An 18,580-nucleotide genomic window follows, 5' to 3' on the forward strand; every position below is an offset into this window, starting at 1 on the left:
TTCTGTAAGCTGTAAAAGGTGAGAGAATGTTATATCATAATAAGAATAATGATGTCAAGAAGAGACCACACCGATTAATGGCACTGATTTAACTGACGTTCCATCATGAACTTGATACATACATGTCCATTGCTCTCTGATTTTGGACCTCCTGCAACAAAGAAAACAGTCTAAATGTGGTAATCTACTTTGCAAAAAGTCCTGCTGTGACACATTGTGACAAAGTATAAATCAGGCACTCAGTCAATGGTGGAAAGTACTAGTACATTTACTCAAGTACTGTGTATTTAAATTAAAATGTTCCAATACTTTTACTACACTAGATCTCAGAAGAAAATATTACAATTATTTGAAAACTTTAGTTACTAGTTACTTTGCAGATATAAATTATAACACATACATTAACTTTAGACCCATTTTATACATATATATTGAAAAAAAGCAGATCTACAAGCTCACAACATGTCGCACAGCAACGCATTGTGTGCTCTTAGATCTGCTATTTTCAAAAGATTGTATACATTTTAGATATGATAACTTGTGAAACAGTTACAGTCTGTATAATGAGTACTTTTACTTTTGTATTTTGATACCATTACTTTTGTACTTTTACTCAAGTAAATTTTGAATAGTAACAAAGTCTATGAAATTAATACCAAGCCAAGGACCCCAACGGAAACAAGTCCGCAAGGACTTTTTTGGTCGGACCTTAAGACAAAAGTATTATAAATGTAACTGTGTTATTTTACATTCTTTTGCCTAATAAAAATGTCAATCAATCAAACAAGTGTGATTCAACATTGCAGTATTGGTACTTTTACTAAGTAAAAAATGTGAGTACTTTTTCCACCACTGCACTCAGTATTGTATTGCAAGTCTTACCTGTGCTCAGAAAGGCTGGGCTGACTGGAGCAGTGGTGGGCTTCCTCAGAGGCATATTGGTGACAAATAATGAACCGCTCATGGTGTCAAACTGAAAATGTCTGTCAATTTGAAAAATAAAATCAATTTTACACTTTTCACCTGTATACTGTTCCGTTAACAGGTCAATACAAGAACACTGGTTGTATTATTTCAAATGTGTTCTTCCAACTTGACTTGATTGGGTTTTCAATTATTTTTCCATGGCTTCTACATAACTTTTAACTTAAAATCCATGACCAAAATGAATTCGTCTTTTCACTGGATACGAGGGTAAACTATGTGGACCGATTTCGCTTGTCTTGGCAGGCTTGACACAGCTGCAGCTACTTAAATTAATGAGTCTGTTGCATTCAATGGCGCTGAGGTGTAGGCCAGTGGTTCTCAACCTGTGGGTTGGGACCCCCAGGGGGGGCCCAACAACATGATTTCTTTTTTAAATTGTAATTATTACCATTGAATTCCAACAGGTATTTTCAATACACAGTGAAACAACAGTGCATTAAAAAGTGCATTAACTAGAGTGGGATCAGAGGATCAGTTTCAGGTTTTAATAGGTACGACCATTAATCACTAGACATTCTGGCGCCATGCACTTTACTGCATTGGATCTCAAAGTGGGGTCCGGGCGGGGACTCAGGGGACAACATGTGCTATTTTTGAAAATACTTGAAAAATATCGAAAAGGTTTGGACATTTTTGAATAATGTATTATTTTAAAACCCAAACCTTCTCTTCTGGGGGTCCCTGGCACAAGATGTTTTCAGATGGGGGTCCGCGGCCAAATACATATCAATTTGGGGGTCCGCGGCACGGAAAGGCTTGAGAACCACCCTTTACTGTAATTTAACTTTTGAGAATAAAATGTTTGAAATGGCAAAAGAAAAATCCTTCATAAAATTATGAAGGCCATAACAACACGCTATCAAATAATCTACGGATCAATTACGAGAGAAAATACCATGGAGTAGGCCTATTACAGGCATAATCAAATAAATCAATGATAATATTTAAAATATTAATTAATAATTGAGTTTTTACTTACCAGAGCAGAGTTGATCTCACGTGTAACTTAACAGATGATCCGGATGGACCAGAGGTTACAACGCTAACCTCGACCTGTGACGCATTTTTTCATTCTATTAGGCTATATCAGTGGTTCTCAACCTGTGGCTCGGGACCCCCGGGGGGTCCTTTTTGGGGGGGGGAGGGGGGGGGGGTCCCCAGATGACAGTAAAGTGACCATTAGACTTTTAAGATCTTTTTAATACCTTAAAAAAAGAGAAAATAAATGAAATGAAAAAACACCATTACTGCATCAAAAGTAATAAACTATACTATAAAAACTGGTCAAACATTGGCCAAATTGTCAAATAATATGAGGCAACATTTTTGAAAATAGCAGAGCTTGTAGATCGGCTATTTTCACAATATTTATCTGAGGAACAGAGTCAAACTAGACGCGTCGCAATTCAGGGCAATTGCAAAGTGTGGTTGCGCCGACGCCGGTCGCAGGTTGCCGCCGCCCGGACTTGAGGAATATGCTTGGAGGAATACCATCGGAGGCCGCGTGACGTGCCATTCGAATTTGGTGCTGATTGGATCCTGTGTTCGTGATACATGGCGTTTTGATTTGAAGAAATAGGCCCCTCCCACTAAAATAAATAAGCCCCTCCCACAAATGTAGCGGGCCAATGACATCGTCATGTCACTCCTGAGATCACCTGCTTTTCAATTTGAGAGGAGTGATCCCCCCAAAAATCATGTTTTTGCATCAAACGGTTACGTTTTGCACAGTTGTGGCGCCCCCTATGGGTCAAAGTGGAAATGCTTTTGGGGATTTGTTGAGTAAACCACACTTGACATGTGATTCAAATTTGGGATTGACTGGACGTTTTGTTCGTGATTTGTGGGCTTTTTTGTAAAACGGGCCCCTCCCGCTAACTTTGGAAGCCATTTACGGACGAACGGTATGGACTATCAAAATTCTGTTTTGGTCCAGATTATCGCATGGGTCCAGAGATCATGTGTACCGATTTTTGTGAGATTTGGAAAAAATCTGTAGGAAAAGGTGCAAAAAGTGTGTTTTGAAGAAAATTCAAAATGGCGGAAAATCCATCGTGACGCAAATGGGCGTGGCCTATATGGGGAGATGCGTCGTGACCCAAGGAATCTAGGGGAAAAGATTTTTATTCTAGGACCTACGGTTCAAAAGTTATAGGCCAAAAACGTAAAGTGGGCTGTTATAGCGCCACCATGAGGCCGAATGGTGTGATTATTTATTTAAATAATTTCGGACTAAATTATAAACCTCCCCTCCAAATCTGGTAACTCTAGCTCTTATGGTTTCTGAGAAAAAAATACTTGAATTTGAGTTTTTTCACTTTTCCATTAAAGTGGATGGGGAAATTTAATGCACTAATAAATCAATATCAATAAAACTATGCAACCAATCTCTTAACAAAATACAAGCGCACGATTCCCGGTCAAGACGGTCATTTTGACATATGGCACGAAATTGGGGAATAAAAACTGTGGGAGGAGATGCAGTTTGAAATATTGTTTATTAACATTGTTCAAGAACAATGTTAATACTAGACGCGTCGCAATTATGGGAAATTGCAAAGTGTGGTTGCGCCGTCGCCGGTCGCAGGTTGCCGCCGCCCGGACTTGAGGAATATGCTTGGAGGAATACCGTCGGAGGTCGCGTGACGTGCCATTCGAATTTGGTGCTGATTGGATCCTGTGTTCGTGATATATGGCGTTTTGATTTGAAGAAATAGGCCCCTCCCACTAAAATAAATAAGCCCCTCCCACAAATGTAGCGGGCCAATGACATCGTCATGTCACTCCTGAGATCACCTGCTTTTCAATTTGAGAGGAGTGATCCCCCCAAAAATCATGTTTTTGCATCAAACGGTTACGTTTTGCAGAGTTGTGGCGCCCCCTATGGGTCAAAGTGGAAATGCTTTTGGGGATTCGTTGAGTAAACCACCCTCGACATGTGATTCAAATTTGGGATCGATTGGACGTTTCGTTCGTGATTTTTGGCATTTCTGGTAAAACGGGCTCCTCCCACTAACTTTGGAAGCCAATTACGGACGAACGGTAAGGACTATCAAAATTCTGTTTCGCTCCAGATTATCGCATGGGTCCAGAGATCATGTGTACCGATATTTGTGAAATTTGGAGAAAATATGTGGGAGGAGGAGCTAAAAGTGTGTTTTGAAGAAAATTCAAAATGGCGGAAAATCTATCCTTACGCAAATGGGCGTGGCCTATATAGGGAGTTGCGTCATGACCCAAGGAATCTAGGAAAAAATGATTTTTATTCTACGACCTACGGTTCAAGAGTTAAAGGCCAAAACGTGAAGGGGGCTGTTATAGCGCCACCATGTGGCCGATTAGTGTAATTATTTTTTCAATAATTTCGGACTAAATTATAAACCTCCCCTCCAAATCTGGTAATTTTAGCTCTTACGGTTTCTGAGAAAAGAATACTTGAATTTGAGTTTTTTCACTTTTCCATTAAAGTGGATGGGGAAATTTAATGCACTAATAAATCAATATCAATTAAACTATTTAACCAATCTCTTAGCAAAATACAAGCGCACGATTCCCAGTCAAGACGGTCATTTTGACATATGGCACGACATTGGGGGATAAAAACTGTGGGAGGAGAAGCACGGCAAAGTATTGTTTATCTATAAAGTTCATCAAGTACTATAGTCTGGTTGCCCTGTTAGGGCAACCACACTAACTAGACGGGTCGCAATTCAGGGCAATTGCAAAGTGTGGTTGCGCCGACGCGAGTCGCGGGTCGCGGGTCGCTGCCGCCGGGACTCGGGGAATACGCTGGGAGGAATACCGTCGGAGGCCGCGTGACGTGCCATTCGAATCGGGTGTCGATCGGATCCTGCCTTCGTGATACATGCCGTTTTGATTTTAGGAAATAGGCCCCTCCCACAAATGTAACGGGCCAATCATATTGTCACGTCACTCCTGATATCACTTTTATTTCATTTTGAGAGGATTGATCCCCCCAAAAATCATATTTTTGCATCAAACGGTTACGTTTTGTGCATTTGTGGCGCCCCCTATGGGTCAAAGTGGAAATACTTTTGGGGATTCGTTGAGTAAACCACCCTTGACATGTGATTCAAATTTGGGATTGACCGGACGTTTCGTTCGTGATTTGTGGGCATTTTTGTAAAACGGGCCCCTCCCTCTAACTGTGGAAGCCATTTACGGACGAACGGTATGGACTATCAAAATTCTGTTTCGCTCCAGATTATCGCATGGGTCCAGAGATCATGTGTACCGACTTTTTTGAAATTTGGAGAAAATATGTGGGAGGAGGAGCTAAAAGTGTGTTTTGAAGATAATTCAAAATGGCGGAAAATCTATCCTGACGCAAATGGGCGTGGCCTATATGGGGAGTTGCGTCATGACCCAAGGAATCTAGGGGGAAAAAGATTTTTATTCTAGGACCTACGGTTCAAGAGTTATAGGCCAAAACGTAAAGTGGGCTGTTATAGCGCCACCATGAGGCCGACTGGTGTAATGTTTTTTAAAAAAATAATTTCGGACTAAATCATGAACCTCCCCACCAAATCTGGTAACTATAGCTCTTACGGTTTCAGAGCAAAAAATACTTGAATTTGAGTTTTTTCACTTTTCCATTAAAGTGGATGGGGACATTTAATGCACTAATAAATCAATATCAATAAAACTATGCAACCAATCTCTTAGCCTTATACAAGCGCACGATTCCCGGTGAGGCCGGTCATTTTGACATATGGCACAAAATTGGGAAAATTAAACTGTGGGAGGAGTAGTGGTTTGAAATATTGTTTATCTAGAAACACCGAAAGAATAAAGTTTCTGTAAAACAATAGTCTGGTTGCCCATTCGGGCAACCACACTAACTAGACGCGTCGCAATTCAGGGCAATTGCAAAGTGTGGTTGCGCCGACGCCGGTCGCGGGTCGTTGCCGCCGGGACACGAGGAATATGCTTGGAGGAATACCGTCGGAGGCCGCGTGACGTGCCATTCGAATTTGGTGCTGATTGGATCCTGTGTTCGTGATACATGGCGTTTTGATTTGAAGAAATTGGCCCCTCCCACTAAAATAAATAAGCCCCTCCCACAAAGGTAGCGGGCCAATGACATCGTCACGTCACTCCTGAGATCACCTGCTTTTCAATTTGAGAGGAGTGATCCCCCCAAAAATCATGTTTTTGCATCAAACGGTTACGTTTTGCGCAGTTGTGGCGCCCCCTATGGGTCAAAGTGGAAATGCTTTTGGGGATTCGTTGAGTATACCTCCCTCGACATGTGATTCAAATTTGGGATCGATTGGACGTTTCGTTCGTGATTTTTGGCCTTTTTGGTAAAACGGGCTCCTCCCACTAACTTTGGAAGCCAATTACGGACGAACGGTAAGGACTATCAAAATGCCGTTTGGATAGGTTTATCGCATGAGTCCATAGATCACGTGTACCGATTTTTGTGAGATTTGGAAAAAAAAAATAGGAAAAGGTGCAAAAAGTGTGTTTTGAAGAAAATTCAAAATGGCGGAAAATCTATCCTGACGCAAATGGGGGTGGCCTATGTGGGGAGATGCGTAGTGACCCAAGGAATCCAGGGGAAAAGACATTTTGATTTTACGACCTACGGTTCAAGAGTTATAGGCCAAAACGTAAAGGGCGCTGTTATAGCACCACCATGTGGCCGATTAGTTTAATTATTTTTTCAATAATTTCGGACTAAATCATGAACCTCCCCTCCAAATCTGGTAACTCTAGCTCTTACGGTTTCTGAGAAAAAAATACTTGAATTTGAGTTTTTTCACTTTTACATTAAAGCGGATGGGGAAATTTAATGCACTAATAAATCAATATCAATTAAACTATTTAACCAATCTCTTAGCAAAATACAAGCGCACGATTCCAGGTCAAGACGGTCATTTTGAGATATGGCACAATATTGGGGGATAAAAACTGTGGGAGGAGTAGCAGTTTGAAATATTGTTTATCTAGAAGATTGTGTAAAGTATCCCTAGAACTATAGTCTGGTTGCCCTGTTAGGGCAACCACACTAACTAGACGCGTCGCAATTCTGGGAAATTGCAAAGTGTGGTTGCGCCGACGCCGGTCGCGGCCGCCGGGACTTGAGGAATACGCTTGGAGGAATACCGTCAGAGGCCGCGCGACGTGCCATTCGAATTTGGTGATGATTGGATCCTGCGTTCATGATACATGGCGTTTTGATTTTAAGAAATAGGCCCCTCCCACTAAATAAATAGGCCCCTCCCACAAATGTAGCGGGCCAATGACATCGTCCTGTAACTCCTGAGATCACCTGCTTTTCATTTTGAGAGGAGTGATCCCCCCAAAAATCATGTTTTTGCATCAAACGGTTACGTTTTGTGCATTTGTGGCGCCCCCTGTGGATCAAAGTGGAAATGCTTTTGGAGATTCGTTGAGTAAACCACCCTCGACATTTGATTCAAATTTGGGATTGACCGGACGTTTCGTTCGTGATTTTTGGCCTTTTTGGTAAAACGGGCCCCTCCTACTAACTTCGGAAGCCATTTACGGACGAACGGTACGGACTATCAAAATTCTGTTTCACTCCAGATTATCGCATGGGTCCAGAGATTATGTGTACTGATTTTTGTGAAATTTGGAGAAAATATGTGGGAGGAGGAGCTAAAAGTGTGTTTTGAAGAAAATTCAAAATGGCGGAAAATCTATCCTGACGCAAATGGGCGTGGCCTATATGGGGAGTTGCGTCATGACCCAAGGAATCTAGGGGGAAAAAGATTTTTATTCTAGGACCTACGGTTCAAAAGTTATAGGCCAAAAACGTAAAGTGGGCTGTTATAGCGCCACCATGAGGCCGAATGGTGTGATTATTTATTTAAATAATTTCGGACTAAATTATAAACCTCCCCTCCAAATCTGGTAACTCTAGCTCTTACGGTTTCTGAGAAAAAAATACTTGAATTTGAGTTTTTTCACTTTTCCATTAAAGTGGATGGGGACATTTAATGCACTAATAAATCAATATCAATAAAACTATGCAACCAATCTCTTAGCAAAATACAAGCACACGATTCCCGGTGAGGCCGGTCATTTTGACATATGGCACTAAATTGGGAAAAATAAACTGTGGGAGGAGATGCGAATAGAAAAATTGTTTATCTAGAGATAAAGTTTCTGTAAAACAATAGTCTGGTTGCCCATTCGGGCAACCACACTAACTAAATGAAATGCCTACATGCCTACATACAAAAAGTGCTTGTCAGGGTGGGGGGTCCCCAGTTCAAATATAATTATCTTGGGGGGGTCACGGCCTGGAAAGGTTGAGAACCATGGGCTATATCATCTAAATATTTATATACCAAAAGAAAAAAACATGGGAAACTGCACTCTTTAATGACATTTTTGAATATTCAAATATTTATGAATATTTTTATTTGCCAAGTTTTATTGAGATAGGATACATATCCTGACATTCACCATGTGCAAAACGAAATATGAAATATGCAGATTCGTCAGGTTCCCAGGATGGAGATTTTGCATTTCTCTGTCAAATGAATCAAGATAATAAGACAGACCCCTTTCTGCCCCTTGGTGTCCTGTCTCTCTAAACTTTCCGATCTAAATCTAAAAAATGCCAAATAAGAAAAATGCAAAATGTCATACTATTATGCAAAAAACGACTATGTTGAATACAAACAAACACACCATGCTACAGTATACCATGAACAAAACATTACTATATCCGGTGCTATAATAAGGATACAGGATAGGTGGGCACTAGGGACATCTGGACATCTCGATGTAAAATTGGCTATTTTGTCAAAAATATTTAAAAAATAAAATGTTTGAAAAATGTTTTTTAGTAATGTAAAGTATACATGATGTGAACGTGCACAGTACATCATTATCAGACTTAATGTTATCCTCAACTCCTTGTTGATGCCCCAAACAGGTTTTGAAGCAATTATAGAAATATTAGACCTTAATTTTCGAATGTTTAAGCATGTTCTAATCATGTATACTTTACTTACTTTACTAAATATTTTATTTATTTATTTTAACATTTTGGACAAAATAGCCAATTTTACATCGAGGTGCCCAGATGTCCCTAGTGGCCACCTATCCTGTTACCCTATAATAATAATAATACTATAATATATTTTACCCCAAATACGCCATATTGTTGCTGTCGAGTGGACACCTCATATAGGCCTATCAATTTTTTTCCCCCTGTAAATCAATGCACTACTTCATCATCATACAAGCGTTGCACAAAAGCAGTGAAAATAGCAGATCTAGAGCTTGAATGACTATTTTCACGACGATATTATGCTACATTTAGTTTTATAATGAGTCACATTAGAAACATTTAGTTGAACAGAAATGTCACAACACAAAGATTGAGAGTTGAGAGAGGTAACCAAAGTTTATTTCTACACATTTTTATTGCAAATAAAAATGTAAGATAGTAGCCCATCTATGACTGTGACAGCCCCAAACAACATAAAAAAACACTTTCTACTTGCTAGTAGAAGCGGAGACCATGTTCTCACCTTCGGTACGTATTGTGGAGATAGATGTTCTAATTCCTCTGCACAAACAACCATGACTGTACATAAAAGTGTGCACTAGGCAGTTTCCAGTGGCAGCAAATGTTTTCCTATAGTTCCACCTGGGATTCTGCTGCAGGCAGCTGAATAATAGAATACAGGGCAAAATTACCCCAAGTGCCTGGACCATAAGAAAATGATATTGCCTGAAATGGACATAACTCTTCATGTAACTATCTGTTGGTGCAAATACACTTGGGTGTTCCAAGCATCACAAGTCCTCAAAAAGCATCAGCCAAGACATAGAGACTGACTCATTCCAGACCAAGTACCCAATCCTGTATAGTCCAGTCTTGGGAGTGCTGGATTCAATTCCCAAGTCTGCTAATTTAGGTCTCCGTCTACCAGACGTTACGCTTGACGCTCGCCCACACTGAGCGTTTGCCCCCCTGTGCTGCGCGTACATCGTCCCAGTGAAGGCGCGTGTTGGGGATCTCGTCCTCGGCCTCCGGGTCGGACCGCGGCCCTTGCCCCGGGCTCGCCACCACTGTGGGTAGGGGCCCGCGCTCCGAGCAGAACTCCACCACATGGAGCTGCTTCTTCTCTGCCAAAGTGTGGTGTGTCTCCTGGTGGAGGAGAAGTGAGAGAGGACGTGAGAGGACGGAGGAGCAATGAAGGTGCAGAAAGGAGCGGTGCGAATAAAATAGACATTAATGACATGAGACCTACAGTAGCGTCCCTATTCTGGGCATGTCATGATAGGCGATGTGTCGCGACGCATTGTAAGCTTGTAGATCGGCTATTTTCGCCAAAGACATTTGGTGTAGAGGGGTAAAAAGGAGGGGGGCATGTATAGACTCCTGGGGGACCCCAGTCAACAAAGCGTCATTAGGTTAAGTCTTAAGTAGTCAAATACATTTCAGGCAGATTTATAAGCACAAACAATTTGAATGTCTGCACGCATAAAAACTACTAAGAAGATAAAAGGCATTCTTTATAAGGGGTTGACAAGACTGACATTGAAATGCTAAGGTTTTGGCCATCTTCGTCATCTTTTTCAAGTGGGAACCTTCAAATTGTATGAACTGTGAGTGACTCGCACTGTAGGTCTCAAGTGCAGTGAAGCTTTAAAGGGATTCTAGGTAACTTAAAAAATATGGTGTATATTTAAAAAATATGCGGTGTTTGACAACAGTTTTTTTCTTTTTTTGATCTCTGAAGTTGCCTAGAATCCCTTTAACATTTCAACAGACTTGAGTCACTGGAAAAAGGTTTCTAATCAAACAAAACTTGTTATCGTCTGTCACTTCAAACAGAGCCGTAAACATACACTACAGTAGAAACAGCCCTTATGTTTGGGTTGGGTGACGTGCCCTCACCTGATTGGCTAGTCCAGACAAGAGGGCTCTGGTGATGTTGAGGTAATTGACCGAACCTTCCACTTTGCAATACATGTCCTTTATCCCTATCAGTTTGCAGAGAGTGATGACTGCACGGTGGCAATGGAGACCGTAGCCTGAGGAGAGGAGAGAGTTCAGAAGAATGCGTGGAGAATGAGGTTGCATTTGCCATGCAGAAATCGAATGCGCGTGTGCACACACACACACACACACACACACACACACACACACACACACACACACACACACACACACACACACACACACACACACACACACACACACACACACACACACACACACACACACACACACACACACACACACACACACACACACACACACACACACACACTATTCCATAAGAAACACAAACCTTGATTCTGTTTTTTCATGCGGAGAGTTGTACTTTTAGAGGTGGATTCAAAGTCATGATAAACTGTTGGACAGAAAACAACAGCAGTGCCATAGGGTCAAATTCATGAATCAGTAAATCAATCGGTTCACTTTTAAAATGCATGCATGGAATATTTATCACATCTACATAAAGACCACAGATGTTTATACATGAACATAATATAAATTGTGCAAAACAATAGAAATGTTCCCTTCTACTAATTCTGACTTGATACTGTTGACTCACGTGTCATTATGCACTTATCTCTTACACTTATCAAGTGAGTATTGATATATACTTGCATCAATAGGACAGGTAAACAGAATTATGCATATTCTCAATTGTTTTTTTGGGGTTTATTTTTCCATGAGCGAGTAGAGAGAAGATCTGTTGACATCTAAGCATTTGATCAATACAGTTGTTCTCTTTAGTTAATTTAAGGAAGCCCCTTAGCCACAGGGATGTTGAAGTATCAGGGTGGAGAGAGGGAGGGACGTTGCAGTAGCAAGGTGGACAGTGGGAGGTAATGGATGGAGAGAAAGTGGAGTGAGAGAGAGTGGAGGGAGGGTGAGAGAGTTGGGGAATGGTAAATGCGCACAAACTGGGTAGAGTGCTGTGAAAAGGAACTTTTCTGTATAACTAAATGTTGAACAAACACATACACACACAAATATGTGCTGTAGTGTACGTCACAAGAACAGAACATTTGCTATGCCTGTAGGAGGTCCAGGTTGGCTTTGGAAGCGTGTTGTTTGTTATCAGAGTGAGAGTCAACCAGATGCCCCTAACAGTGACTGAAACTTGTTTCCTGGTCTCCCGGCCCGAATCTAATGACTTTTCATTGTCTTCAGCTTAAAATAACCTCATATTGGCCATAAACACTGAAGCGGTTTAATAACTCCATGTATATCCAAATATATCCCTGCTGAGATATACACCCTCACTCATTCTATTTCTCATGCCCACACAAACACACAGCAACTTACTGGTATGGTCATTGTATCGCTCTATGTAGTACAGGTAGTGGATGGCTCTGTTCTTGGCCTGCACAATAAAATCACACGACAAGTCAGATTACATACAGTAAGACATCTAACAACTTTGACTAGGAGCAGTATAACTCAAAGGAATCCAAGGGCATTACTAAACAACAGGTAGAGAAGCTATTTATCTAAATATAACGAGTTTGCTTTAAGAGGTTTTTGTATCCTACCTTCCTAAGAGCAGTTGTTCTGTCTGCGGCCTTTCCCAGCGCAAAGCCTGTCCCAGTCAAAACATGAGCAGAAGTTAGTTGAGTGTTAGCCTGTCCAATATCACTATCCACATATTTGTTCACCAGAGGGTGCTGCAAACAACTCAATTATGCACGCCTTTTGGTTGCCTTTCTTTGAGCACAATAATTGTCCAATTGTCTTTTATCACATAGCATGTAATGAGCGTAGCATGATACAATATACGCCTTTTGCTATCAGCCATTAGTGTCCACCTCCTCTGGTATGGGAGAGCAAATTAGCATTGTGGTGGTGAATTGTGATTAGTTTAATACCAACACTGACAAAAAATCAATCGCCATGGAGCATGTTTTTTGGAAACATTTTCATTCCAAGTACCGTTTTTAGAATAAGGATAATTTTTCTGTGCGTTTTCATACTTCAAAAGACCCGAGTTGGAGTAGGCTACGTATGCGTTTCGGAAGAAAGGTTCACCTGCGGCTCCAGCGCCATTTCCAACGGCAACCAGGCAGCTAACTGACCGCTTCCTGCCCTCCTTGGCTGTCATGTTGAACACACTCTTCACCTGTAAAAAAAAGAAGAAAAAATTATAATATATATTTTTTAATGCTTTCCTAAATCTTGAATGTTTGTTCTTAGTACCAGGTCTCTTTTGAAAAAAATAATCAGTAGTAATTTCTCTCAAGATGACGTATTTCCCAATCAATGCCAATTTTCGCCTCTTAATAAAACTAAAGAGCATTATTAGCTGGCTTTTACGCGTTTAAAGAACCTGCATAAATATATGTTCATTTTGGTTTCAAAACGGTCAGATATTGAGCTAGAGATTTAATATATGAAGTTTGTGTAGTGATTTGATGATGATAGTGTACAAAATCATTAATGACCGAGTGACATACACACTGTACCATGCACAAAACCTCAATACAATAGGTTCACAATTGCTTTGATGGTCAACTAAAAATGCATCTAGGTTTCAACAGTCTATTTGTCTGACTGGCTGTGTGTTCAGAGCCTGCAATTTCACATTCTGGACTGACGGTACTAGAAAGGAGGGAAGGGGTGGGGGGGGAAGAGAGAGAGAGAGAGAGAGAGAGAGAGAGAGAGAGAGAGAGAGAGAGAGAGAGAGAGAGAGAGAGAGATGGGGGTGGAGAAAATAACAGAGAGGTGTGTGTCTTTGAGTTTTTTTATGTGTGCTAACACTTGATCATTTTATTCAGACAGAGATCAGGATGACTGTGTGTGTGTGTGTGTGTGTGTGTGTGTGTGTGTGTGTGTGTGTGCACGCACGCGGACGCATGCGTGATTGTGTGTGTGTATATGTGCCTGGTTTGATCAATGGTAAATGTCTCAGTGCCATTTCATTCCAGACAAGACAGCCTTGCAGGATTTAAGAGGCTAGCATCGATTGATAACACACACACACACACACACAACCACTGATCCAAGCAACACAAAAAGACCTACCAAGAAGAACACACAGATTCCAATCTTTGAGATATTTTAACTATATATGTCTAGCGCGCACGCGCACACACACACACACACACACACACACACACACACACACACACACACACACACACATACGTCCTTGTCTGTCTGACCAGCCAGCCTGATTTATGATTAATGACCTACAATACTGCCTTATGAACACCAGGGGGCAATGTTGATACACCAAAGATTGGACAGGAGGAGGAGAGAAAAGAAGAGAGTAAAGAAGAGAGGGAATGAGAGGGAATGAGAGGGAAGTGAAAGCGGACGGAAGAGCACACAGCAGGAGCAAAAAAGTAAAACTTAGGCTTAGGGAGGAAAGAAGGAGAGACAGTAGATAAACATAACTCCTGGACTGGTGGTCACATTATTTCCCCAATGGAGGCACACATACTGTAGTACACACACACACACACACACGTCAGAAGTTCCACTATTTCTTTTAAAGTTTTCTGAACCAGTCAGCAACTTGCCTGTCTGCAAGCAACATGTCATTCCGAATGCAGGCAGGCAGGCAGGCAAACAAACACACACACACACACACACACACACACACACACCCTATACATGTACATGTCCACAAATCAGATTTCACACCAATCCATTCTTTCAATTTCTAGATTTATTTTCAGTTGCACTGTGCCATTATACACTGTCATCTTATCTCGGTTTCTCTTATCCTCACTGTATCTCTCCCTCTCTCACACACACACACCTTGGGCGATGTTATACACTCATGCATGTAACAGCACAGATGGAGATGCTTCTGACAGAAACTCTCAGGGCTATCACTGTGCACCCGCACACTATCTAACCTCTCAAACACAGACGCACACACGTATGCACACACACACACTGAGAGGTGCTCAAATGCTCACAAAGAAAAACGTAGATGCTAAGTTGCGCACGCACGCACACACACACACACACACTTCCAAATTGCCTACTTCAAATAGCTCTAAATTCCAGTTAATGTATAAACACCACAACAACAATTAAATTATGCAATACTTAGAAGCACTTAGAGGAGAATGGGTGGGATTAACGGGTTCATGACAAGTTAAATTGTAGTGTGGTCAGTTAAGTTTTCAATTACTAGGGCACTCGGGTGGCACAGTAAAGCACCTGCCAACCATGCTCATGTTCGGGGGGAAGGAAGCTGGGCGGGGATGGTGATATTTTTCACTGCATGTACTCCTATGGGCTAAGGCCATGCCTGATGGCAGGTGAACAGGAGGAGTAGGACGGAGGTGCTATGTCCTTTTGGTGGGGGCTCCTCCTCGGTAGACAAGAACTCGACATCTAAGACACCAACAAGAGAACAGAGACGTGCTACCATGTGAAAGAGAGGGGCAGAGAGAAGCAGAGTATGATAGAGAGAGAACTAGGGATAATTGATATTTTGTCACACGATCCTGGCGCTCGATGAAAATGTTTATGATAACTTTGTGGCACGTCCGTGTCGCCTGACATTTAAATAAGGCTTCAGAGACGTAAAGAGAGCGACATGGGGAGACACGTTAATACATCAACAGGGTTAATACATCAACAGGGTTACATACATACATACATACATACATACATACATGCATGCAATTTTTTTTCTTAATTATAGCAGCAATAACAACTAATTAAGAAGCAGAAAATGATTATTCATTATTCATTATTCATACTGCAGTAGCACCCTTTGAGGTGCTTGATGGTTCTGTATGCATGGTTCCTACTTCTGAATATTAACCATCTGTGTACAGTATGTGCTCTCAATGCGCCTGCTTAGCGTTTCCGAAGCTATTATTGTTCTTTTTCCTGGCCTGCTCATTCATAAACCTGATTGTCTGGGGGAAGTATCTATTTCGCAGCCTACTGCCCCGTGGCTACGAAGCCATTTGCCAAGTGGTAGCATCTAAAACAGTCCGTGGTTAGGATGACTTCATCAACACACACACACACACACACACACACACACACACACACACACACACAATACAGCATACACAGAAATACATAGTGTACAATGCATGCAATAAGCACAGACATGCATTCTGTGTATTCTGCCTCATGCGAATACAATAATGCTAGCTACATGCGTCGTCAACACAAGAGTACACATGCACCAGAAATATTGGGGTCATGGCAAACGCTTACATTCTGCTGCACACGGCTCAGTAAATGACGTTTTGTCAGGGGCTGTGGAGAGGCATTTTGCCTTGCTGCATTTCATCAACCCCCCTCTACCGCACCCCCACACACACAGGCATGCACATGCACACGCACACACACACACACACACACCTAAAAAGAGAGAGAACAGAGAATGAAGAGATGCTAGATTCAATAAGTGTAAGTTTGTGTTCATCAGACAGAGGAGTGCACAATATAGAAAGCAGAAATTAACTAAACAGAGTTATTGAAAGCCCTCCTCCAGCATGTTTTTTTTAGCATACATTTTATCAACCGTTAAATGTTTTCCTCTGCTGACCTGTTGCTATGTATTGATTCCATAAGCATCATAGAACATTTTTGCGGTGTGGCTATAAGCTGTGGCTGTCCATCTTTAAAACATCTTGTGAGAATTAACCTAGAGCCACAGGCACATTTTGCAGATGACAAGGAAATCTCTTTAGGGTTGTTAAAAGTGTGCACACGTCACCGACAGTCGTTTAATGCAAGATGGTCGTGTGATCCAGTCATTCCCTGCCAGGTATTAATCAATTAATTATTTAGCTTCTGCCAGCGTTAACGACCTTGTTTTGACGATCTTTGGAGAGCCGCAGAAGCCACGACGTGCACGCGGATGTAAACAAAAAGTGTCCGGGGGGTGGGGGAGGGTCTCGTCTATCCACTGGGAAAACTTATTTTTTACCGCGGAAAGACGTTTTTTTTTAAAAGACGGAGATCTCCGTCCATGGCAGGGAATGTAACACATTCCCTGCCAGAGGGTTTTTTTTATTTTACTTCCCCCAGTGCCAGTGTTTACATTTTTTTTACACAGGAGCCGAGATACAGGATTTTAAAGTAATAAGTTAACCAAGGAGTGAATGGAGCTAGAAATCGTTGGATCGTGATATCTCTGGTTCTGTGTGGATAAATTGAAAAAAAAAAAAGACAAAAAAAAATAAATTATATGACAATATATTTTATATGATATATGACAAAGTGAGATAGATAAAACTAAACTGGTGACGCTCATGTCACCATGACACAGCCATAACCACCATATAAGGAGTTCCCAATGCAGCTACGCCCAAACATGGTGTATGTTGTCTAACCTCTGTCGTCATGGCATCGGCAAACAAATCAGTCAACTCCATATATGGCGACAAAAAGGGGCATGCCCATATATGGGCATATACTGATGACAGAGATCTCATATATGGGCATAAAAGGGACAAGGAAACGATAAAGCGGATGTGAAGCCTCCTCCCCACTTCCGTTTTTCTTTACAGTCACGCAAACTAATCAGAATATAAATCAAAATCATCTAAGCATACTGCTTGCTGCTAAGCAGAAATGGAAATTGAAAAATGTAATGTAAAGATATTTTAATTTATATTTTCGTGAACGGAAATGATGAACAGATGACTCGCTTCTTCTCTCGGATTTCAGGAGGTGTAGTTCCAGACTCTATATAGCATTCGGAATGGTTGTCTGTCTACGCGAGACTAGACAAGGACAGAGATACAGAGATCTACATATATGGGCATATCAGTCAGATCGGCGGTGCGACGTAGACGGCTGTCGCCGGTGGTCATAAAGAGTGCACTAAAATGTCACTGAAAATCTTCAATATCTGAATGGCAATATCAAGCAAAATATTGGCCATCTTAGTCTTGCAATCCTACCCTGGATGTAAATTATTCATTTGCAAGATATTGCACATATACCCCTGGAAGGACAATTATACCTAACTTTTAAATACATAATGATGCCTTCTTTGGGTCTTTAGGAAAAAGATGACAATGTACTCTGTGGCACACTTGAGCATTCACTTGACTATGACCTTGGCTCATACATTAGCGTACCAGAGACCAGAGACAACAGCTGGCAGGCCATTTAATGCTTTCAACTGTAGATGGATTATTATGCTTGTGCGTGCGCATGTGTGTGTGTGAGAGAGAGAGAAGGAGAGAGTAAAGTGGAGAGACAGGAAAGGGAGGGCGATGTGCTGAAACAAACCATAGGTTGGCATGCATGTTCCTGGATTTAACTTAACTCTGACAGTGCAAAAATGCATCTGTAATGGTCTTCCAGAGTAAAATGAACATAATTTGTCCTCTCCAGAAATGTGGTTCTATGATGTGCATTTGTGACTGTATAGCCGTGTGCCTTTGTGCGTGTGTCACTGTGTTGAATTACATGCAGTCAGCAGACAACTTGGACAGATCATCTCTACTGTGTGTGTGTGTGTGTGTGTGTGCGCGCGCACATTCTTCTGTGTGTGAGAGTGAGTGCAAAGGATGCAAATTAATTTGTGTGTGTTTGTGTGTGTGTGTTTGTGTAAGCAAGCACAAATGAGAGACACAGAAAGCGAGAGAG

General features: G+C 41.4%; 1 protein-coding gene across 1 annotated transcript in view; it reads right to left on the reverse strand.

Moving 5' to 3' along the window:
* Positions 1-8,360: 8,360 nt before the first annotated feature.
* Positions 8,361-18,580, reverse strand: part of mrps5 (mitochondrial ribosomal protein S5) — a 35,531-nt gene continuing 25,311 nt past the window's right edge. The window contains exons 7-12 of the mRNA XM_080448773.1: positions 13,025-13,115; positions 12,532-12,578; positions 12,305-12,362; positions 11,298-11,360; positions 10,901-11,037; positions 8,361-10,147 (exon numbers count right to left, since the gene is read on the reverse strand). Of these exons, the coding sequence (XP_080304899.1) occupies positions 9,923-10,147; positions 10,901-11,037; positions 11,298-11,360; positions 12,305-12,362; positions 12,532-12,578; positions 13,025-13,115 (621 nt within the window). The 3' untranslated portion in view covers positions 8,361-9,922. The remainder of the gene's footprint in view (positions 10,148-10,900; positions 11,038-11,297; positions 11,361-12,304; positions 12,363-12,531; positions 12,579-13,024; positions 13,116-18,580) is intronic.

The sequence above is a fragment of the Gymnoscopelus braueri genome (assembly GCF_963280865.1).
Source record: "Gymnoscopelus braueri genome assembly, chromosome: 14".
Classification (NCBI taxonomy): domain Eukaryota; kingdom Metazoa; phylum Chordata; class Actinopteri; order Myctophiformes; family Myctophidae; genus Gymnoscopelus; species Gymnoscopelus braueri.